Raw genomic sequence first — 24345 nt, 5'->3', positions numbered from 1 at the left:
TGAAGGAGCTTTCCAGCCACAGATCAGAGAGCCGCTCCAGCAGGAACTCCAGCGCCACCGGCGATCACTTCTGAAGTAAACGCCTTTCCTCTGCCGCTAGACTTCAAAACAGAGGAACGGATCAGGAAGATCTGAGGAGGGTTGATCCTCAGCAACATGAGTCTGAGGAGGAAGAAGGCTGGGCTCTTCATCAGCTGGCAGAGGTCCTTCTCCTTCTTGGCTCCTTGGAGAAAAGGTAAAAGCAACAGCACCTCCATTAAGGTTTTATTTCAGTTCTTTGGTTCTGGTCAGGTTCTATTCAGACCCTGAACTCCCTACACATGAAGTAAACACAGCGCAGCTCCCGATTCTGGAGGAGATCAACTGTGCTGATCTGAGGGGTTCAGGTGGAGCTTTATGGGCTTCTGTAGAACATCTCATCTGCTGGTTCCACAGACCCTTCTGAACCAAGACTCTATCTGTTTACAGTTGTCATTTAACTCCTGTTTTTATTTGAAGTTTAATGAAAGCTGAGAGCCATAAACAGAGCCAAGGAGGCAGTCATGAGGAAAGCAGAACCAGATGTAGATTCCTTCTCCTCCTCTTCCTTCATCTTAGCCAAACAGGAGCCCAGATGTGTCAGAACCAGAATAACCTGCAGCCAGCAGCTTCCTGAGTTCTAGCTCAAACTGGGCACGGTGGTGGAGGGTTGATGAGCTGGGCTGGTCCAGAGTAGGGTGACCAGATTTGGGTTTCTGAAAAGGAGGACACTTTTTTGCTTTGCGGCTGACTTATCCGGAGCCAGCTGGGCACGGAGCGACCGAACCCTACAGCAGTGTTTTTCAACCCTGGTCCTCAAGGCACCCTGCTCTGCATGTTTTGGATGTTTCTGAGGTTCAGCACACCTGATTCAGATGATTGCAGTTCAGCAAAGCCTGATCATCTGATATCAATTGTGTGAAAGCTGGGAAACATCTAAAACATGCAGGGCAGGGTGCCTTGAGGACCAGGGTTGAAAAACACTGCCCTACAGTATGCTTACAGCTGCACGGTAAGGCAAAAATATACAAAGGCTTGAAATGGAATAAAAATTTGTGTTCCTCATCAGGCTAATGTAGTAGAACAATTTGACATAGATTTGGAGTCAGTGAGTCACATGACCTGGAAGCTATTGAAGAAATATCAATTATTTTTGTAATAAAATTTTTTTTAAATATACAAAAGCCTAAAATGGGATAAAAATGTGTGTGACTCATCAGGCTGTTTTAGTAAAACAATTTCACAAAGAATTTGAGTCAATAGGTCACATGACCTGGAAGCTATTAAAGAAAAGTCCCAGCTTTGTATTAAAAATATCTTAAATATTGAAAATAGCTTAAAATTGCATAAAAGCAAGTGTGCTTTACATATGTTATCTATTGGCAAGACTTTATATTAGTTTCATCTTAGCTGGTCATAAGATAAGGAATCTATTGATTTTTTTTCTCAAGAGTGCTTAGTTCAGAGATTTGTTGACAGTCCCTAAATGCACCACCACGTGTGGGAGGAGGGAGCAGCTGAGAGACGCTGGCCGACATCAGAGTCCCTCAGTCGGATCAACCATTTGCTAGATCCTGCTGACTCAACGGAGCTTGAATATCCAAATCCAACTTCAACCCAACTTCACCGCGGTGCTGACGGGTTGGGTCTGTTGCACTGTAGTCGACCAAAATCCTGGATGATTTTGAAACTCCCCCCTGGACATTTTTTTAGGTATGAAAAGTAGGACAGGAAGAAGAGGACATCAGGTCACCCTAGTACAGAGCATCTGGACTCCTTACAGCCATCGTGGAAACAGCGGAACGATAAATCCAAACCCAGCAGCAGATTAATGTCTGGAGCTGAAGGTTCTGTTCAGGGTCTGGATCTGTGCTGGGACCTCCAGAGCTGAACAGAACCACATGGGCAATAAGTGTGACTGTAGCTGGTCAGGTCACTGATGAAGAACCAGTGGAACCAGCCATGTTCTGAACTACGGGGGGCTCAGAGATCCAAAGAACCAGTGGGACTTAGCAGAGATGACTGTTTGGCTCCAGAATCAGCAACCCACAGCAGCTCTGCATAGACCACACCCTCCCACCACCATGCCTGGACTCCGGTCCGGTTTGGTCCGGCCCGGTGACTGAGCTTTGTTCCCTCCAGTGATTTTGTTGGATCTACTTTAGTCTCTCTAACTTCTCTCAGGTTAATTCTGGTAGTTTGAACTGCTGCCAGTTAGACCCTGCTGATGTGAACGGGTCTCAGAGTTCTGCTCTGGTTCTGCAGCACCAGACTGAGCCTCGCAGCCTCCTCATTCCTGGGCTGAACCCAGGCGGCTTGTTTGCATTTTAATCTTCCACACCTGCTGTGGAGCAAATCCCACAGACGTTTGGAGGGATTGCTCCTGCTGCTGCTGAAGGTGGTCAGGGGGGGGGGCTCCTCCTGACAGCAGACACATTGTTTGCTGTGGCTCGAGGGGCAGAAAGAAAGAGTCATTGTAGGAAGAGAGCAGCTGGAAGGACGAGTCCATCACTGTTTTATCCCTGAACACGTTCGGAGCAGAAAATCATCTAAGGAGCAGCCTGTAACCTGACACCTCTGGCTGGAAGAACAGTTCTGAAAGACGCAGCTCTAGAGGATTCCCACCCCACCCTACACAGATGAGCAGAGATGAGTCACATGGAGATCTTACAGAGCTGCTTGAACTGAAGCTGCAGTGCTTCCAACATTCCTGTCTTATCAGGATGGCTGGAGGGAGGGCTGGCTTTCAGCACACGGAGGGCCATAGCTGTCAGTGTGTGTGTGTGTGTGTAAGGTGTGGCCATGTCTTTAATACCTGGTGGAGACAATTTCCTAGGAATATGCTACATTTTGGGGACTCATAGGTACTTGTGGGGACAAACAACTGGTCCCCATAAGGAAAGTTTCTCTTCTTGGGGTGGGGGTTAGGTTTAGGACTAAGGTGTGAATTGAGTTTAGGTTAGGTTTAGGGATAGGTATGTGTCGGTAATGGTTAGGGTTAGGGCAAGGGTCATGGTTAGGCCATATAAATTAGTGGGAAATGAATGGAAGTCAATGGAAGGTCCTCACAAGGATATTGTGACACAACATGTGTGTGTGTGTTGGGTACCGTTCTAGCCCACAGAGTGAGGACCACTTTTCCAATTACACCATCACATTGAGGACCCGTTGTTGTAAAGAGGACATTTTGCTTCTGTCCCTCAAGCTATTTTTCTAACGGTTAGGTTTAGGGCTAAAGGCCTGGTTACCCTCCTGCAGCAGTGTGTCGCAGTGAGCTTGTCGGAAGATATTTTTGTTTTATGCCCAATATTGAAGCGTGGTCTGCGCTATGTTATTCCACGCCACAACGCCAGAGGGCCAATCAGAAACTAGCTGTGGGTCTAGATACGGCCGAGGCGGTGAGGAAGTGGGGGCAAGTTTGTGCGACAATGGAGGGACATGAGGGTGAAAAAGAGCGGGGATCCAGGTGGAAAAAGGGTCCCAGCGTTCTCACGCACCTCGCTCTTCTAGCTGCTCCATCTTCACGAATCGTTTTCCATAATGGTGGTCATACAAACAAAACAAGCCGGTAAGGTACCAAACAGGAAATTCGCATAGCGTAGAGTGGATCTAGATTTGACCAATCAAAGGTCTGATAATGAGACACTTACCCCTCCTTCACCACTGCTGGTTTTCTGAGCTCAGGTTGTCCCAATGGGGCGAGGTCACCCCCCAGGGGCTCATGAATAGCCAATGGATCTTCTCCATGTCAGACTGATGCTCCATGAGATCCAGACCGAGAAGATGTTTCCAGACTCTCAGTGTTTCTCCATGCAGCTGAGACCAAAGGCATCAGAAGAAGACAGCAAGTCTGGAAGGTTGAGCGACTCTGATAGAAGGTGGCAGATGGACGTTCTCAGTCTGGATCCAGGCCTCAGGACGGGCATCTCTAATCACACGTTGCTGACTTCAGAACAAGAATACAGACTGGAAACAGGCTGAGTCAGCGGGCTGACAATTACAGGACAGAAGATCTGTTTGTGATGTTAGTAAAGGATGAGCAGATCAGGGGAACACCTGCACAGCAGGAGCAGGTAGCATGAACAGAACGTAGGGAGGACACGTCAGGATTGTGTCACAACAGACTGATTACACACAGGCTGACTTCAGCGTGTAATTAAATGCAACCTGCTCTCCTCCCAGCAGCTCTGCAGGAACAGACTCATCCTGAAACGTCGTGCGAGTGGATCTCAGCACCAACTGCATCTTGGTTTGGTTTTAAGTGCGGTACATGTATTTGACCTGCTCACCAGAGAACTCCGACTTTAGCTTTAAATATACCAAGTTTCTTCACCAGCCTGAGAAAGAGTCAGAATCTTCCTTCAAAGAACTGTACCAGAAACGGGTTGAGGAGGTCGGTAAATTGACAATTTGCAGACTCCTAAAGGCTTTTTAAATCAACCCCAGGAAAGAAAAATTTCAAGATAAATAACACGTTCTGGCCAAACAAACCTTTAACCTGATTGAAGGACAACTTGTATTTTAGGTCCGGGTCTGCTAGAACCGTCTTCAACAATACACTGTACAATTTTTTACCCTTTTAGCCTGATGTTTCGTCGTGTGATGTACAAGGGGGAACAGCCTCTCACGACCTCCTCCCCATCAGGAATCGTAAGGTTGGGAGAAAATCCAACATGTATAAAAATTCAGTCATCCATCCTAAGGTGATTGTGGGCAAATCTCTCAGTGATGCACTGCAAAAATGATCTAGAAATAAGTAAGAAATGACAAAGTGTCTGTTTCAATTTGCACATTTTCTATACAAAAACAAGGCCTTTTTGAGCCACAGTATATAGCCTCGAACTAAACACATTTCCTGACATTTTGAAAGGAAAAAGTCCCCTGGATGGGAAGCGAAACGTCTTTAAACTTGGAAATAAAGTCCAGTGGATTGTTTTTAAACTTTTTTGGAATGACTATGACCTGGATGACTGAGAATCTTCACCAGCATTGAGCTGGAACATTTTTGGTCCAGGATGGAGAAGTGTGGAGGGAAAAAACTCCTGAGGCATGATCAGGGTAACAGCTCAGGATGCTAATAGGGGTTCCAGATCTTTAGGGTGTGGCAGTAAGTAGTTGACCGGGTAAACCTCACGTTGAGAGATGGGAATGGTGTAAAAGGTGCTAGTCAAAACCTAGCAAGTCGTCCCTGATTAGATGGTGTGAAACAATTTCATCACAGATTTTCTGATGTTCAGTTTCTTTTGTTGGTTGCAAACAATAAAGTTAAAATGTTCTGTAATTGCTCTTTGAAGAAAAACGATATTGGTATTTGATTATTTCCATTCAGTGTTTAGTCAAAGGCTTTGTAATGACTAATTAAAGATTTGGGACTTACCTTGGGTCTTCCAGAAAATCCCTTTAGTGGGGACCTTAGGCCTTGCCTCTTCTGTTCAAGATACATTTCCCTGGTGTTGAGGCCATACCAGACATCCCAAGTCTCCCGGAAGTTCTGGTAGTCTCCATGATATAGATAGTCTTTCACGGATGCCCGCGAGTTGGATAAATTATCCCGGATTTTAGACTATTGGTGGTGGTGTTTTTTAATGCAAGTGAGAGCGAAAAGGCAGTACAATAATTTGTGCACCATGTGCGGATTAGAACTACTTTGATTGCGCAGACAACAAGCGAGAGGGGGCTGTGGTGAGCATGTTGCTTGTGAAACCTGTGCAGCGTATCTGTCCAAAGTGATGCTCCGTTCAACCAGCGTTCCAGGAGACTGGTTGTCAGAGAGCTGATTGGATCAGTCCGATAATTTCTGGGTTACTCTCTGACAGTCACCTAGTTACCACTCAAAGCTGTGCATCCTGTGAAACGGCAGAGGTTGAATCCTCGAGTAAAAAAACGAAAATATAGGACTAATTTTACTGCAGAATAAAGTATATCCACGTCTAGTGAAGGTGAGGAACAGTGGGGAATCTTGACCAAATATACCAGGGGGCCAGGAGGCAGCATGTTTTCATGGGGGCCCAGAAAAGCATGAAATGAAAAACATGGCAAGAGATTCAAATATATTAAGAGAGCTGCATGAAGTGATATTTCTTTTCAATTAGGTTAAATAAAAATTCTATTTTTTATTAGGTCAATATACAATTATAATTTATTAATTTTACATTTTTTTTTACTTAATTTAAGTTAAAATTATTGTTTTCTATAAAATTTGAATTAGAATCCAAGATAAACTGTTAAATTCATCTGTAAAAATTAGAGCATGAAAACTGGGATCCTATCCTAAAGGAGAACACCGTTTTTTTTTTTTTTACATTGGGCCCTTGAATTTACGTTATTATATCATGTTCTGACTTTGACTTTTACTAATGACTTTTAGTTAATAAACTGTTGTTGTTGAAAGGTTGCTGGCCTTAATTGTGTATGTATGGGGCACGGTGCTAGGGGGGGATTAAGCATCTCCCTGAAATAAGTTTTTGGAACTTGGGATGACTGCCATACAGTGTTGTCATTTTGTACCAGGAGTACGAGATGCAAAATTAATCAAACTGATGTGTTTTGTTGTTGCAAGTTTTGGATGTTTTTGGTCGCTTTAAATAACTAATTGGACAATCTGTTAAACTGGACCAAGTTAGAGCACTGTTCTCTTCTCCTTAACAGGTAAAGAAGGCAGGAATGCAGTCCTGGACAGTGATGTTGTTCTGACGAAACTGAAACTCATCAGCAACTTCAATGAAAAGCCACTGATAGCAGAAGACCCTGGGTCCAGCGTCTCCACAGCAGTAGCTTCTGAGCAGGACACTCTTGACCTGATCAAGAACTCAGAGGTAAACTCCCCGCTCCAAGACAAGCCCGCCTCTAAATCCCTATCTGCCATTTTCTCAGACTCTCGTCTCTCCCGGTCGTACAAGTTTGAATCGGAGGACTCTGGAGTGGAACTGCCCAGTGGAGCTAACTCTCTGTCCACCCCAACAGGCTCAGAAAAGAGCTTTGAGATCCACAGTCGAGAGTCCTCCTGTGATTCCTGTAACTTGGACTCTTCCTCTAATGAATTAGTTATCAGTAACCAGAACTCTGACAATAAGCAGGCAAAACACTTAGATACAACATTAAATACAGCAGTTGGGCCCCGAGACAATGTGTTCGATGGCAGAGACAGATTTGAACCATCAGCTCCAACGGTAAAACTGTACATAGGAGAAGAAACAGGCCAGGGTGAGGCTTCAGGATTCCACTCTGAGGATTCTAGGGACCAACTAGAACAATGTGAGGAGATGAGCTCATCACATGATGAAGAGAAACCATTAATGACCAAATATGAGGACAGACCAGCACAGGAGCAAGAGACTGAGACCATGAGGAGGACGGACACCAGGGACAGCCTGGACGACTACATGGACACCTGCTGCAGACTCACTGAGGTAAGACATCCATCTATATTCAATAATCCATCCATCCATCCATCCATCCATCCATCCATCCATCTCCTCTTTTGTTTTTGGTTGAGGACAGTTTACTGAAGGAATCCTAACAGGAGACGAACATCTAATGACAAGGGCTGGTTGATGATCTTTGGGTCTGTATTACATTCCAGTGAACTAAATGTGAGAGACCAACACAGCTGTGTTCTTTTTGTTTGTGCTGTCAGAGCTTTATCCATTCTGTCCAGCGTCAGACATGTTGAAGACAAAATCAAACAGGCAAAAGAGGCTTCACCTTCAGCCACAGTAAAACATAAGACCCACTCTGGCCCCTTAACCAGAGTCAATAACCTGAGCATGATGCAGCACTTTCATCAGCCTGCTGAGCGAATGGAGATCTGAAGAAGTGATATTGTTGATAAGCAGGCTGTTCCCCAGCTGCGCCCTTCTTCTTCTCCAAGCCCAGAGCTTGGCAGCTTCTGCTGGTGTATCCAGTAGGTGTGGAATATCTCAAATTACTCAAATATTTACAGAGATGAAGCTTCTTTGACGGTTCCCAGGGGCCCTGGCAAGGCAGTGGCCTGTGGAGGAGAGTGCCTCCCACCACCACCACTTGTTAATAACAGAAACACGTTCTATCTATGTTTCATATTCTATGTTTCCTTCTCTAGATTTTTTTCTTCCACCCATTTAGTGAACAGAGATAAAAAAAAAACTGCTGTAAACTTCATGATTCAGGCACTAGAAGCATTTCTGAGGGCAGAGTTTTCATATTTTTCCTGCCAGGCAGCAGCAGGGATCATATGGACCTGTTTATCTCCCTCTGGGCGTTGCTCCTCGTCAAGTAAAAAAAAAAAACACATATGGGTCGCTCTGATATTTAATTTCCCTTTGATAAAGTTTATTTTTATTTGAATCAGGGCAGAGCAAGTGTTGCACCGTGAGTTCCAGTGACAATTTGTTAAAAATGTAACTTTATCCTGTAGTTTTTCTCTTCTAAGTCCCATTTTCTCTGCCCACATCAGCCCTCCTGTATCTGCTATGTGGTGTGAGAAAGCCATTTTCCTAATATTTCTCTCCAAACAACCCCTCAGCCAAAACCCGATGGAGACTCCCTATGGGATCTAATTCAGATAAGATGGAAATCAGGAGTAAGTATGACCACAGCTGTCCAGGGAGGGGCAATAAACAACAAACCTTTCCTGTCTCACTGTCCTTCTTCCTCCAAAGCTTACTTGCTTTTCAGTTCTTTGTCAGCCTTGGACCCCGCAGACCTGGAGGTCCTGACTCATACAATGAACGGGAAGCTTTGCGGCATCAGAGCAGGGCGTGTGTTTGTTTACGAGGAGTTGGGCCTCCTTCTTACCCACATGTCTGGCTGGGATCAGTGGATCACTTAATGGTCTCTGTGGCATTATGTGTCACAGCAGTGGGAGCCCCAGCAGACCACACCCACTTCCCTTCATCTCTGACACACAGCTTGGCATATCTGCTTGCAGGAGAGCTGTGCTGCTCAGTTACATTCATCACAAGCATTTGCTCATGGTGGAACGATGAAATATAAGATGCTTTAACAAACTTGGGGTCAGACAATCACAAACTGGCTCCAACATTTTGCCCCATATTACATCCAGGGAAACATCTCTCTGGGGTTCGTGGAAAGCTGCTTTTTTTCTTGGTTTCATTCTAGCCCTGACCCACACCTGATCAGAAACCTTTTAAATGAAGCCTCAAACATAGCCGGTGTAGGTACCAGATCTGCTCGGGACCCTGCCTCTTCTTATGACGTCATCATATGGCAATAACACTCAAACAAACTGTATTGCAACAATTTCTGAAGGATCACATCTCTTCTGGAGTCGCAACATATTATTACCCATATTTGCTATTATTTTACGTTTCATCTGCGATCTAAAGAAGTCTAAAGTAGAAAACAATCATTTTCAGTCTTGAAGGAAAGTACTGCCTTCTAAGATTGAGTGAGCTCTGCCATTTAACAAGATGACAAAAAAAGTCTCAGCTTATTTTATTCTTTTTATTTAAAGTCGTAGGGAAATCATATTTAAATGTCAAATCATTCTGGCTTAAACATGCATATAAATTTACTCTTTATCAGACATGCAGGAGACTCATCCACGACATCAGATGCAAAACTCTCCTCCTCTTGCATGTTTCCGTTGTCCATAGCGTTCCTTGACACTTTCTAAGTCACAATTTAGTGCTACTTGGTCCTCACACATACTAGGTCTAACAACATAAACAATACAATATAGAGGCAGAAAGGCACCTCTTCAAGTATGAATCCATGAAAGCTCAGCGGTGTGTGAGCATTCACTGCCAGTCTAGCTGGCATGTGGGCAATGAAATGGAATAATGTAATAGATTAAATACCCCATCATGCACCGCAACATATTTTTGCAAAATATTTGAACATAAATTTTTAGCAGGAACATCTTAGTTTAGTTTAAAGAAAATATTTTAGTTTTATTATAATTTAGTTTGTTGCAAGGATTTTACAGTTTGAAGAAACAGAAAATGACACCATATGCCAACGTTCACAAGGATGTACATGACAAGGAAGGGCTATATATACTGCATGCATCATTTAGGTAGTTAACATTGGATTACTTCTTAAGCTCCTTGAGTTATTTACCGTCACAGGTAGGTGCTTCAGCCAAAGAGTAAGTGTTGGGGACGGTATGATTTAAGGAGGGTCGGCCCTCACATGCTGAATTAGGACCGGCCCACCTGGCAAATGCCCGGTATCACAGATTACCAGTCCGAGCGTGGCCATAACCAAATTTGCTTGCGAACCTTCCGCCAAAACAATCCTGCCCTTCTGATAAACGACCTATCGCATTCACTCTATTCACTCGTGTAAAGTCATGCACCACTCGGGAGAATTCGGGAGAAATGGTTGGAACAGCCATTATTGAAATAAATAACATTTTGCATTTAAGATAAAAAATCTTTTTTAATCTGTCAATCTGCTCTATCCAGAATTCCTCAAGTGGAAAAGTTTTAGCTTCACCTGGTTTAATTTCATAAAAAATTTTGAAGGAACCTTTTCCTATCTAATCATTAATCGAAAAAATGATTGACAGATTAATCAATTTGCAAAAATAATTAGAGTTGCAGCCCTAGTCCAAACAAGACAAGATGAACATCAGCTTCCTTCATCCATTTAGTTCTGACGTCTGTTTGGTTCCTTTTCCTCAGAGGAAATTGTTTAGGATGTTTGGGAACAATCCAGGAAGTGGCCCATTGAAAACGTTTGACGTCGGTAGAAACAGACCCCTTCCAGCGGGACGGCGGTCTGAGGCAGCCTTCCATGACAAAAACAACTACTTACTTTACTCAGTTATTTGCTGGGGAAACCTTTGAACAGAAAGTATCTTTGGTAGTACCCATATTCTGTCCTTTCTTCTTTTACTTGAATATTGCTATAAAGTACAAACTTCAGTCGGGGTTTGTTTTTCAAACTGACATCTGATGTTTTCAGATCATTTGAACAGAATGCTCTTCATTACGTCCACATGTATTTCAGTCTTCTTTAGTTGTTGGCCTCTAAAAGAGATCGCAGGACCAGGGGCGGATTTAGGAAGGGGGCCTTCGGAATTGAGAGACAACACATAAAACAGATCCATTATCCAGATAGAGAAACGTTAATAGAATAGACATCCATTATTTGTTCTAGGTTTTGTCCCTCTCTTCTTGTCCCTTTTCTTCTTGTTTTCCTCTCTATGTTTTGTACTCAGCTGACTTTTCATGCCGTCTCAAAAGGAATGAAAGATTTTTTCCAAGCACTAAGCTCACTTAGCTGATTGCTCCTTCCTGTGTTTCCAAAAAGGCCAAAGTAAATAACCCAGTCCTTCTTTTCACTGTAGACAAGCCATGATCTGCTTCTCTGTTCTCCATTTTTCATTTGGATGAAATAATAGCTGCATGAATCATGACAGCAGACAAGATAGAGGAGAGCAGGAGGCGGGGTTACCAATCTACTTGCTCTGGAGAGCAGAGTTCGCTGCTTTTATATGTTGACGCCAAAGTCTTCAGTAGCAGAAAAAAGTCAATTGATTTGGCGCTAGGCGCTTTTTTGAAATAGTGTTAAAGGGGTCTGAAAAGTCGGTAAATATAGCGACAAAAGCGCTAAGTTGGCAACACTGCTCTTCGCACTGTTTGGTTTCAAATGGGTTGCTGCTGTCTGTTTGGATCTTTTTGAACATGAGCAGCAAATGGAATGATCCAATATGGTGGACACTGAAGGGGGGGCTGAGACACACTGAATATTATAAGCATTCTCCCAGGAGCTTAGGCCCTTGGGCAACTGCCTAGTATTGCCTCATGGTAAATACCCCTCTGCCTTTGAGTTCTCTCCTGTCCCCTAAAGATCAGCTATTATGACACACACGTCAGGTAAAACCTAATAGTATTGTATGTTCTCCAACCATTAAGCACGATGGCTGTAGTATCCTGCTCAGGGTCTAGATTGGTTAAACATGCACAGAGTTGGGGCCACGGGTAGAGCCAGACTGGTTCAAGCAGGCGGACACCGAGCATCTGGACAGGTCCTTCTGAGCCTTCTAGATCTTTGTTGATCCTTGTTGAAGTCTGGTCCATGGCAGGATCCCTGAGAAGTGATTAATTCTGGAGAAAGATCGGTCAAACATCCACCGACAACTTAGCCTAAAGCTGCTGGTTAGGAAGCTAAACTGGAACCACAATTAATAATAATTAAACCATTTTAAGATTTGTCGGTTTCATACTGCTGGCCTGTCACCATGGAGGCAGGGCTTATAGGATATGGGGCGTGGAAACAGAAAAAAAATCTGATTTTGAAATGTAGTTTAAAATATTAAAAATTTCAAATCTTTTCTCATAGTTTCTTCAGGAATCTGTAGCCAGATACCAGCAGAGTGTAGTTAGGTATCCCAGCCTGTGCAGATTAGAGTTCCATCATCTGCCACCCAACAATAAGAGCTAACGGTGTCAAGTGTCACCGTGACACATGTCAGATCCTGGAGAGTCAGAGGATCCCAGCTGCCATTCCAGAACCATTAGCATAGGAAGCCTGATCTCATGTCCTGCTTTTGTTGGGTCACTTCAGGAATGCTGATAATTGGATAAATATTTGCTCATAATTTCCTCTTTACTGCACCAACCAGCACAAAGAGAGGATTTGTAAACCTACCAAACACTCGGGTCCCACAGTCCTTTGCTACGAATCTAAGTTTCTATCACCGGAACATTATTAGACCAGGAAATGGAAATCAGAGTGGGTGTCGTGCAGAGAACTGCCTTCCTGTGAGGATTAATGTTTTCCACAGATAAATAAAACAAGCAGAACAGAAAATTGTCTAGTTTAAAGGAAAAGTCTGATCAGCAAGGAATAATTAATGGATCATTCTCTATACCTAAAACTAATACGTTCGCAGTGATTTAATGAATTCAGTGTTAATTAGTAAAGAAAAAAACAAAGCAATACTGATCACTGAGTCCGGAACCAGCCATTTTTGCCCAACTATAGTAAGACCTGCCATCTTCCAGCAGTGACGTCACGGTGCGGTAAGCCTAGCGCCATTCTCCCCGCTTTACAAGCAAAATCAATGGGAACTACTAGACACATCTGCAATCAACAACAATTATTGAAGATTTCCAGAGGACTTCACCATTGAAATTCACCAGAGCTATAGTGAAACTGACAATGCCCACGTGCATGGCAGCTAGATGTTGGAATACATGGGGTAAAAGTGAAAAAAAAAATTATTTTACCTTTCTTATTTCTTATCCTCCACGGACAGGTTCGTCGTTGCATTGCAAACTTGATAGAGGAGGATTTGGGAAGAGGGAGGATTTGCCATTGAACTTCTGGCCAGAAAAAAAACACGTAATAGCCAACGTTTGGAAGAAGAATGTTTTCAAGATGACTTGGATAATAGCGTGTTGTGACAAACACCAGATACAGCACTGGGACTTGATCAACAGCCGATACCGCACCATGACATCACAGACCAGTAGGTGGCAGTAGTGTTCTTTGACAAACATGGATGCCTCCAGTAAAGCACATTCAAATGAGCATTACTCTTAATTAAAAACACGTATCAGTATGTAATGATTTCATATTTAAAAGTTTGAATTCTGATTATATGACCGGACTTTTCCTTTAAAGCTCCACAGTCTAAAAAACAAAGAGAAGAGACCCAAATGCAGGGAAACGAGCAAGGTTGAGCTGAACAAAGCAGCGTTTAGTGATAAAAAAGAAGCAGGACGGACTCAGAAGGCAGCACGACCCATGATGGAAGGAAAGGATGATACCATAGGACCTGTACCTCCTCCTGCTCCAGACGTTCCAGGACCAGCAGGCAGACATTCTCCCTCCAGAGTGTCCTAGGTTGTCCTCTGGTTCGTCACCTGTGCCAAGTGGGATGTGCCTGGAACTCTTCCCAGGCAGGGTGGACTCCTCTGAATGTGGTGGAGATGCAGCTCTACTCTGAACCAGATTCTAGAAATCCTGTCCATAAAGGTTCTAAATAGAACCGGTGACCGGTTACGTGATGGACCATCATGAAAAGGTTTATGACTATAAATTGCAGCAAACCACCAAGCAAAAACTGGTCTAAAAGACACTGATCAGACATGATTTATGTCCATAAGATGTCTGCATTTGGTCGAAAACTGAAAGGTGAAAACCCGTAATTTTCAGATCGTTGAAAAGACGTTGAAAACTGGGTTTGTAACGTCTTTTCAGTGTCTATTATTGGACTAAAGTAGAACAAAATCAGACTGACCAAACAGCCCAATGTTCAACAACTATTTCTGGACTTAATCCAGACTGTGACGGACTGACCAGATTTAGCCTAAAAAACAACTTCTAAATGACATCTGGAGTTTGAGGGGGAAGAGCAGAACGGTTCTCAACTACCATGAAAAGTTTTGCTTTTCATGCAGAACTTTGTGAAAGTTAGGTGTGCCCATCCCTCAGAACAGATCTAAGCTTTAAATACGGTGGTGGCAACATCCAGAGGTGGGCTGGCAAGGATCTGGTCAAATCTTTGTTCCTGCAGACCCAGCAGCAGATCTCCAGACCTCTGGGCCCAGGGCTGGGTTACCTGCACCTCATCTGCCAGCTGCTGGAAAAAATCTGTCATCAGCAGGAGATCAACATCCAGCTGCAAAGGCAGGTGTGTGTCCTGCAGAAGGACAGCAGGATGACAACGACTAAGGAGGTATGTGAACGTTGTTTGGTTCTGTAAATGCTTTACAGATGATTTAAAATGTAGAGTTTGACCTTCATTAACTCAGATATGAACCTGTCTGTATCATGTCTGCAGCAGTTCTTCCAGCAGTACTGCAGCTGTGGCGCTGCTATCCTGGCCTTCCAGAATTACCCGCCGAAAAGTGACTCCCTGTCTCCAAGTGGTACTTTCTCTAATCTATCCACCATCCCAGAAGTCAGCTGGTCAACAGGTAACCATTGATCACATGCTGCTAATAAACACTGTGACGTTAGCTTTAAATACCTGCATGCCATGAGCAGCTTAATGTGAATAACAGAAAGAAAGAAAAGTCTGGTCAACAAGGAATAATGAACAATGAATCGTTATCTATACCTAAAACCAGTGTTGCGCCAATGCCATTTTTTGGCCCGGATACCGAAACCCGATACCTGGCTGTGCAGCATTGGCCGATGTGTGTGTGTATTTATGAAGAACTGCTTACTGCTTTGATGTAAAATAATTGCCATCATGGCTTTGTCAAGCTGCTGCCTACCTTTGTGAAGCAGATAAAAGACTAAAGCAAAGTGAATACAGTAGAACTTTTTATTGCCTACCTGGAATGGGTGATAATAGTTGAATAAACTTTTGGCTCTCAAAATGGTATTGGTTTCCTATTTGTTGTTACTCACCGATACCGATACCACCATTTTAGTGCTGGATCGGGGCCCTGTCCAATATTGGTATCGGTCGACATTACCAAAAAGTAATACATTTGCGTTGTTTTAATGAATTTAGTAAAAAAATAAAAATAATAATTTTCGTCTGAGGTGCCTGCTGATCACGAGACACCGACCACAACCAAACTCGCTTGCAAACCTTCCGCCACAACAGTCCCGCCCTCTTGAAAATCAACCAATCACATTCACTTTATTCACTTTGTTAAGTCGGAAAGTCGAGCACCACTCCGGAGAATTCGAAACTGCAATGGTTGGAACAGCCGCTTCCCTACGACTTTAAGCAGTTAAATCATGGAGCAAATTTTCTTCTTTGATGTTTGTGATTTTAAAACATCTAAAAACATAGTTTCTAGAACCTTCTAGAACCAAACAATAAGAAAAAAATATTTCCCTCATGAATCATGAAGAAAAAGAGCATCATCCCTCTGCTTGCTGATTGGCTGGACAGGAGCCTAACGCCACCCCCCAACCTGACTGTAACCGACCCAAATTAACTTTGGGTTTCCTCCTGAAGTCATAATTGTTCTGGTTCTGTTAGATGCTAGCAGTGACTGTCCAGAAGCATCTAATCTTTGCTTCCTGTTCCAGCCAGGAGAAGAGAGGACCAGTCCGCATGGAGAAGGACCTTCATGGAGGAGCAGCTCCGTCTCCATGGCGATGACGCAGAGGACAGGAGTCCTGGACTGGGCAGGGTGAGTATACACGTAACTCTGCTACAGCTGCAGCACTTCATGCCAGCTTCTTCACAGAACGGAGAGGTTCTAGTTCAGTCGTCATGGTAACGAGCAACATAAACTGTGATTAGAGAAAGAAAGTATTGATTCTGTCCCAGAGACGTTCCATACTTCTCTGACCTCTAGTCTCGAGGTCAGATCCTTTTTTGCTGCATCATGGGACATCTGAGTGACGGTGGAGCTACGGCTGAAGTGGAAGGAATAGAAGCTCTCAACCTAGAGAGGATGTACACCATGCGGACCTACCGGGACATGGAGGACCGCAGGGGGTTCATCTGCTGAGAATGGAAAGAAGAAAGGCTCTCATTGAAAGGAAGTCAGAACAAGTCCAGTTAACCATCTCAGAGGAAACATCTGGAAGAATAGGCTCTGATCAGAGCAAACGGAACCTTCAGAGAAAGCTCTCACTGAGACTTACAATAAACACTGCTTGGAACCCAACACCCCACACTGTAAAGTATTGTGGTGGCAGTGTTATGGTGTGGGACAGGGAAGCTGGTGAGAGTTCATAGTGGGATGGATGGAGCTAAAACAGGACAATCCTGGAAGAAAAGCAGCAGAAATCCGGAGACTAGGGAGAATCCACCTTCCAGCAACAGAAGCACCCTGAGTATCAACGGACTACCATGGATGGTTGGATCACAGCTGCCTGAGGATGGTCGTCTGCTACTGCATGAAGGTCATCACAGTGAAACAAATAAAAGCTTCTAGATCACTGACTGGTTCTACAAAAGCATCCAACATTCTGCTGTTTGTTTCATGACCTTAAAGGCAGTTCCCCCGTCCCTCAAAGATCCGACCAACAACTAGAAGAACAACACTTTTTAATAGACTTTACACAACTCGCTCGACATCTGCGCGTATCGTGGAGCAACAGTGGAGAGGAGAAACTCCTGGTAATGGGAAGAAACCTCCAGCAGACCCAGAACCAGGCTCAGTGACAGAGTAGCACTGCTGATCCAGGAGCAGTTCCACATCGAATTTTACAGGACGACCTTCTGCTGATTCATAAACATTCAAAAACACAACTTACCCAACAAGTTTATCGTAAACTCCCAAATCAGATAACCCCAGAGATTAGAAAGCTTCAGTTGTCGTATCAGTTTGAAGAACTAGGAAGTTTGTCTCATGACACATGACTTATCCCGGGCTTATCTTCATTTAAGCTCGGTGAAATCTACACGTGGGGCCGAGACCTGGTGAGGAAAACCAAAGAGAGGAACCAGAGCAGACTGGGATTAACTCCCGCTTCACTGAAGCTATCCTGTCCTCAGCTCTACAGGTAGGAAATGGTTACTGTGCTGCTCTATAAAGGGTCTGTCTCTACTGCTTTTAATAGGGGGTTTTCAGTGACGTCACTGGCCAGCTTCCGGTCCGCCATCTTGGGTGGCATATTATCGTATATCATATATATCATGTCGCGAATGGATAAGTACGCCAGCACGCTAGAGCCACCAGATCATGGAACATATCTGAGGAAATGTTCCTTGATTGACCATATGGACTGTAGGCTGCAGCCAGGCTTAACTAAACCCCAAATAGATATACAGTATTGTTTAAATATAGGGCTTGGGATCCACGTTGCATTGTAGGACGTGGCTGCCATGTAGATGGCAACGCAACATTAAAATACCTCTGACTTAACGTTGTTGAACGAAGAGACGTAGAAGTAGAGTTGAGAAAGAATAGATAGAAAAAAGATGTTAAAATCCCGAAAAGGATCTGAAATTTACCGGGACACATTAAATAGAGAAGCCAGGGACCGGTATGTTGACAAAATCAGCATTATTAATAATTTGGATCCATATGAAGTTCCAAACAATGACTTGTTGCCACTGTTTTGCATATCAGACGTCTTCGGCTACCTTGTTTGTGGTGTGAGCGCCTATACTTCAGAACAGTTCCAAAGCTACAAGTCCTTGGAGTCTCATGTGCAGTTTACGAATGGATGGGTTCAGGAGCTGCAGCTCATAAAGCCAGCAAACAGTGATAACCGTTAGTGCTAACAACCACTCAGGCATGTAATGTACTTTTAACTAGCTGCTATGTGTTTCAAAGGTTTGGTTAGTAACGTTAACTGCCAAACCTCCCTAAACCCTCCGGGTTTCTCACATATTTGAGCCTTTTCCCGCTGGTTGAAATCAAGTTAAGGTGAAATTAATCAAATTAAAACATAGCTGAGAGAGGGAGTCCAGTACGCGGTAGTCATAGGCAGTAGTCTGAGTAGCGGCGGCAGAGGCAGTCAACATTGCGGCCACGGAAAGTAATACGTCATGACGCCCAAGCCCTATTATTAATATATTCTTACATGTTTTAAATGCTTGACAGTTAATTACCTGTGACAAAGTGAGCACTGCAGACTCTGGCGTATTCCAGCTTAACACCGTCCAAATCGGACCTGGATATCCGTATCAGCCATATGTGACGGCGTTGTTCAGATAGCTGTTTTGTTTTTTCACATTGATTCACGATTACGGCTGGTATGCGATAGAAAGAGCGTTGATCTCCACCTCCACGGGCTGTGCAACCAACAATTACACACGTTTTCACCATTTTTCACTGTCAATACTGCCTAAGGCGTCATACAATGCAGGGTCAACGGTGCGAAACGACTGCCACCCAATATGGCGGACGCGCTGAGTAGTCACGTGAGCGTGACGTCACCTGAAAACCCCCTATTCAGAGGAAATCTGGAATCTGTTCTCATGTTATGCAGATGTCTGTCACATCTACATTCCTTTAAATAAATCAGAATACCTTTCCTCTTCATGTTTTGCTGAAATTGAGGTCATATTATTATGTCCAAAGGTCCCTTTTCACATTCACCATAGCAAACTTGGCTATGCCACTCCATACAAATATTTTCTGTTAAACTAAACTTTATTTATATAGCACTTTAAAACAGCAAGGGTTCCACTACAGGACGACCAAACTGAGACGACATGATTGAAAAAGTCCATATTTAATCACAAATCACAATAGTCTACAAAAATATATTTAACTGATATCCAATAATCAGGCTCTACTGACTAGAACAGCCAAAGAGAAGAAGTCTGCAAACCAAACAGGCATGAAAATTGTGTTTTCATGCTTAGACACTTGAGGATTATTTATGCCTTTATTGTTGATTCCATTTTTGTCTTTTATAGATAGTCAGGTGTCTCTCACCTTTAGCTTGTCCAGAACACAGCGGCTCCTTCTTTACCTCATTCACATATGATGATCCTTCCTGGGTGGGCCTCTCCCCACTGGCTCCCTCCGCAGGGAATGACTTTTCAGTTAGGCCACGTTTACTTTCAGGGTGCGCGGCACTTAAAGCGGGGAAGTTTTTTTCCTTTTCCGGCCCGATTTTCCAGTCCTGTGAGGATTTTTCGATTGGGCCGTCTTTCAGCCTGAACATGCATCGTGTAGTGTACAGGGGGTAACAAGGGGCGATCCGCCTCTCACAACTACCTCCCAATGAGGAACCATAAGGTCGGGAGAAAATCAGACATGTTTGAAATGAAGTATTCTTCTTCTTCTTCCCCTCAGAAGAAAACACAGAAGCATGGCGGGGGTGTGAGTGAATGGAATTCTTTCAGTCAAACTGACAGACCGTAGGAGCCACGTTTGCTCAGCCATGTCTTTGTCCAAATACGTCAACGCCTTTTCTATTTAGGGCTTTTAGCACAAAATTGCACAAATTGCAAATTCAGCGAGTTTCACTCTAGTGAGCTTCATATTCCTCTTCTACTGGTTTGGCTTTTGGATAGACGAGTCCGAGTGGAGCTGAGACATTCATGGTTTTTAGACGTACAGTGTGAGCAGGTAGATCGCATCAGAGCGTCGGGTCGGACAGTGTGAGAACAAACATTGGGAGCTGTGAACTTTTAAACCCTGAGGTTTCGTCGTACAGTGTGAGCTGTAGCTGCGTGCAACGATTGAAAATATCGTACAGGGGGAAACAAAGAATCCCAATTAGAAAACATGGAGGCTTGGGTCTACCAAGAAGACCGATCATCAGGTGAACACTGGCAGTCCAACATCTCCAGCAGTCTGATCAGACCAGGAGGAAGCAGACAGTGGTTAGGCCGACCACTAGCAAAGATCCTCTGTTCTGAGAAAGGTCAAACACACCGATAAACCCAAGGACCATGATAAGAAACCTATTTCTCTTTATTCGTTTCATTTTTAGGGAGATTCCAGTCCTCCTCCCAGGTGACCCACAGCTGCTAAAATCCCCTTAAAAAGGAGCTGGTTCCCTTTGTTCTCTAAAAAAAGAGCTTAAGGAAAGGAGAAGGAATGCATGTCAGTTCATCACAGTTAATAGAAGGCATTCAGCAAGTCAAGGGCTCAGAGCAGAGACAGGTTCTGGCAGATGGAGATAACGAAAGCTATTAGCTTCACTGTCTCCAGGAGGTCAGGGACCTCAGCGAGGCCGACCAATGGGCTTCCTTCACTTTAAAACTGGTACAGTGGTGGGATCTGATGAAGGGCTGCTATAGCCCCCCTCCTGCCTGAACCAGAGGACGGTTAGAGTCAGACCTTTGGTATGCTGGGAGGAGTGTTCAGACATGGCTGCGCTGCAGGATTCATTAGAAAATGCAGAGCAGCAGAGCTGAGCCCAAATCAAAGAGTTCAGCAGAAACCAGATGTTATATCGTTCAAACATTGACTTGTTAATAGACTGCTGAATGTTTGGATACCTTCATTTTCTCTCTGAACATCACCATCAATGTTTCAACTAAGTCAAATCATTATGATCCACTGCTTCTTAAAATGATTTAAATGTTGAATTCAATTCAGTTTATTTCTATAGCACCAATTCACAAAACCTCATCTCAAGGCACTTTACAATTCACCAGATCATCCAGTCAAATCGACTCCAAGTTTTCTATCTAAGGAAAACCAGTTCATTGCATCGACTCATTGACTCAAAGGCAGTCCCTCACACTAAGCATGCTTGTAGCGACAGCGGAGAGGAAAAACTCCCTTTTAACAGGAAGAAACCTCCAGCAGAACCAGGCTCAGTGTGAGCGGCCATCTGCTGAGGCCGACTGGGGTTCAAAGAGATGAAAGCAGAGATAGAAAAAGAAGAAGAGATACAAAAGCAACTGTAAAAGGCGGCCTCATCCATGAAACACACAGCCAGGCAGACGAGCTCCAACCATCTCCCATGTCAGAGGATGAAGAGAGCACATCCAGCCAGTCACAGTCAGAGACACAGGACTACACTGGAAAACAGGCAGATTTTCAACATCTATAAACAAAGGTGTTGATGGCAGCAGCACAGCTGATATTTCTCTCCAGGATGGAGTCACAGCCAAACAGGAACAGACGAGGCAAAGCTACTATGAGAAAAAGCAGAGAGAGCAGAACATTGATTGAACTAACGAATTCTGTAGAGTGGGAGAATAGAGAATAGAGTTCTGTTTTAAAGCACTTCCATGTCCAGGTTACTGTAAACTTTAGGGAGAAATCTTCTCCTCCTGGTTTACCAAAGGAATCCTTGTTGAGATGTTTTGGTTAATATGTGTGACAATGACTAAATATTGTTTTGATCTGCAGAGGGCGCACCTGTCCATCGGCAGTAAAATATTATCCTGATGTGTTTAAGTGCAGTCCGTTTTACAGGCTGTAACCAGGACGACAGACAGCTCATCTAAATAATAGATTTGTGGTTAAGCAAACCTTTTCCTTACAGGCCTGTTGAAGAACACATGGATAAAGGTGGAAGAAGCAGGAGCTCCATGGCTGCCCTAGACCACAGGAACAAACCAGACCTCTGGCTTTAGCATCCAGGTAAAGATTGCTCTTTTTCTGCTTCCAAACAGCACTGACCCTCAGACATTTCGGTTTTTCTTGGAAAAAGCGGTTACAATCATCCATCTGATTGTAACCACTCATGAACTCTAAATTTTTCTCTGGATGAGCTACTCCCGAATCCATTTCCTCTCCTCTGATGACTCCCACACCTAATTATGCATTGATCTCCCTAACTACTTTTAAAGCCTCTTCCCCTATATAGTATGGGGCGCCCTTTGTAAAGTCAAAAAATAAGGAGCAGTATTTATGGTTATTTAGCGTATTTTAAGAGAAAAATAAGGGGTTTATTTTTATTTATTTTTTTCCCTATGTAATTCATTCATTCATATAAATCGTACTTTGTTAAATAAATATGTAGTTTGCCAATAAATATTTAGTGTGTGAAATAAATATTTAGCTCCAAACAAAATATTTAGCTTTTTTAAATAAATATTTAGCTCCAAATTAAATATTTATTTAAAAAACTAAATATTTAATTGCCAAACTAAATATTTAGCTCCAAACTAAATATTTATTGAAGAAAGTAAGATTTTTATAAATGAATGAATGACAGTGAAAAGATGACTTTCTCCAGAATAGATGCTCGATCCACCTCAGCTGGCTCCTTTTGACGTGGAGGAGCAATGACGCTACTCTGAGCTCCTCCCAGGTAACTGAGCTCCTTTACGGATCTGGAAGGGTGCGCCCAGCCACCCTGCAACGGAAACTCATTTCGGCCGCTTGTATTCCCTGGTCTGCACACGCAGTTTCTGGCTGTAGGGATGTGAAACGTCACAGCCTTCACCTATCAGGATAAAATCCTTAGAGGTCTGGTAGACCCTGCTCTGGCCCAGTGGGTCCCAGTTTCGTCCTGTCCATGAAAACACCCGAATTTATGTGGAAAGAGTACACAGATTCTGTAGGGTGAAGGAACTGATACCACTGACGGTCCACCATGTTCCCCTGACCTAGAGCCATGTGCTGCCACCAGCTGAAGGCCACCCCTCAGACTTATCAGGAGCTCAGAGATGCCTTGAGAACAAGGACGAGATCTTCCAGGGCAGCTGCTAAACTGGACCAGCCTGCTGCTTCACTTCTCCGTTTTCATTCTTACTGATCTCTCTAGATTGAACGTTCTCATCAACGATGTGGCGTCCGGTTGGCCTTGACACATTAGCCAGTCGGGGTTTGTTTTTCAAACTGACATCTGATGTTTTCAGATCATTTGAACAGAATGCTCCTCATTATGCCCACATGTATTTCAGTCTTCTTTAGTTGTTGGCCTCTAAAAGAGATTGCAGGACCAGGGGCGGATTTAGGAAGGGGGTCTTCGGAATTGAGAGACAACACATAAAACAGACCCATTATACAGATAGAGAAATGTAATAGAATAGACATCCATTATTTGTTCTAGGTTTTGTCCCTCTCTTCTTGTCCCTTTTCTTGTTGTTTTCCTCTCTATGTTTTGTACTCAGCTGACTTTTCATGCTGTCTCAAAAGGAATGAAAGATTTTTTCCAAGCACTAAGCTCACTTAGCTGATTGCTCCTTCCTGTGTTTCCAAAAAGGCCAAAGTAAATAACCCAGTCCTTCTTTTCACTGTAGACAAGCCATGATCTGCTTCTCTGTTCTCCATTTTTCATTTGGATGAAATAATAGCTGCATGAATCATGACAGCAGACAAGATAGAGGAGAGCAGGAGGCGGGGTTACCAATCTACTGGCTCTGGAGAGCAGAGTTCGCTGCTTTTAGATGTTGTCTACAAAGTCTCCAGTAGCAGAAAAAAGTCGCTAGATTTGGCGCTAGGAGCTTTTTGTAATGAAAGTGCTAGAGGCATCTGAAAAGTCGCTAAATATACCGTTTTCCGTTTTCCATCCTGTGGTAGTAGATTAGACCCACTATGTTCTTTTTTTTTTTTTTTATGATAGCTAGATAGATGAAAACTGAACAAAACCTCAGCTTCACCCACCTGAATATTTGTGGAATAAACCCAACAATGAAGGAGGTCACAGCCATTTCACTACATGTTGAGATGTTTTCATGCTCCCTGTTCAGCCTGGATGCTTCAACCCCCCTGATTTATAAGGCTGCTGTAATCGAGTCTCTGTTCTCTTTGTCAACATCAGATCGAAATGGACTCACTTTGAGAAGAGGACCATGAGGTTCTAACAAGAACTTTGGAGACCTTAAAGAATACAAGATGAAGAGAGGAAGATGAGTGTGGAAAGTAGGATCAGTTGTAAGAGGCGAATGCGTAACGATGATTTTCCTGCTTCTGAACTCTGTATGAAGGTGGAAACGTTTGAGGCTACGCTGCATCGGTGGGACATTACACTTCATTACTGACGTTTGGACGGTACGGATGGTTTAGGAACAGATCGGAACCAGCTGCTGTTTTTTATGTAATGTTTTCAATGTCAATAAGTAAAGTTTTTTTTTTAGATGAA

At 43.5% G+C, this 24345-nt stretch overlaps 1 protein-coding gene across 3 annotated transcripts; it reads left to right on the top strand.

The window, feature by feature from the left end:
- On the top strand, nt 1–24345 carry si:ch211-250c4.3 (uncharacterized protein LOC100535981 homolog). 3 transcript variants are annotated; one of them, XM_038280460.1, is made up of 8 exons: nt 1–235; nt 6667–7427; nt 14492–14653; nt 14762–14894; nt 15970–16073; nt 17282–17397; nt 21799–21896; nt 24025–24345. In XM_038280460.1, the coding sequence occupies exons 1-7, from the start codon at nt 157–159 to the stop codon at nt 21887–21889; spliced, it is 1446 nt and encodes a 481-aa protein (XP_038136388.1). In that variant the 5' UTR covers nt 1–156; the 3' UTR covers nt 21890–21896; nt 24025–24345. The 3 variants fall into 3 exon arrangements, with proteins under 3 accessions (XP_038136388.1, XP_038136377.1, XP_038136380.1); XM_038280449.1 differs by having other exon boundaries at nt 2–235; nt 14759–14894; XM_038280452.1 differs by lacking the exon at nt 24025–24345 and adding an exon at nt 22872–23237 and having other exon boundaries at nt 2–235; nt 14759–14894.

Source organism: Cyprinodon tularosa, unplaced genomic scaffold (genome assembly GCF_016077235.1).
Source record: "Cyprinodon tularosa strain WSP-4 unplaced genomic scaffold, ASM1607723v1 ctg1027, whole genome shotgun sequence".
NCBI classification, from domain to species: domain Eukaryota; kingdom Metazoa; phylum Chordata; class Actinopteri; order Cyprinodontiformes; family Cyprinodontidae; genus Cyprinodon; species Cyprinodon tularosa.
This window is presented reverse-complemented; position numbering and strand designations above follow the sequence as displayed.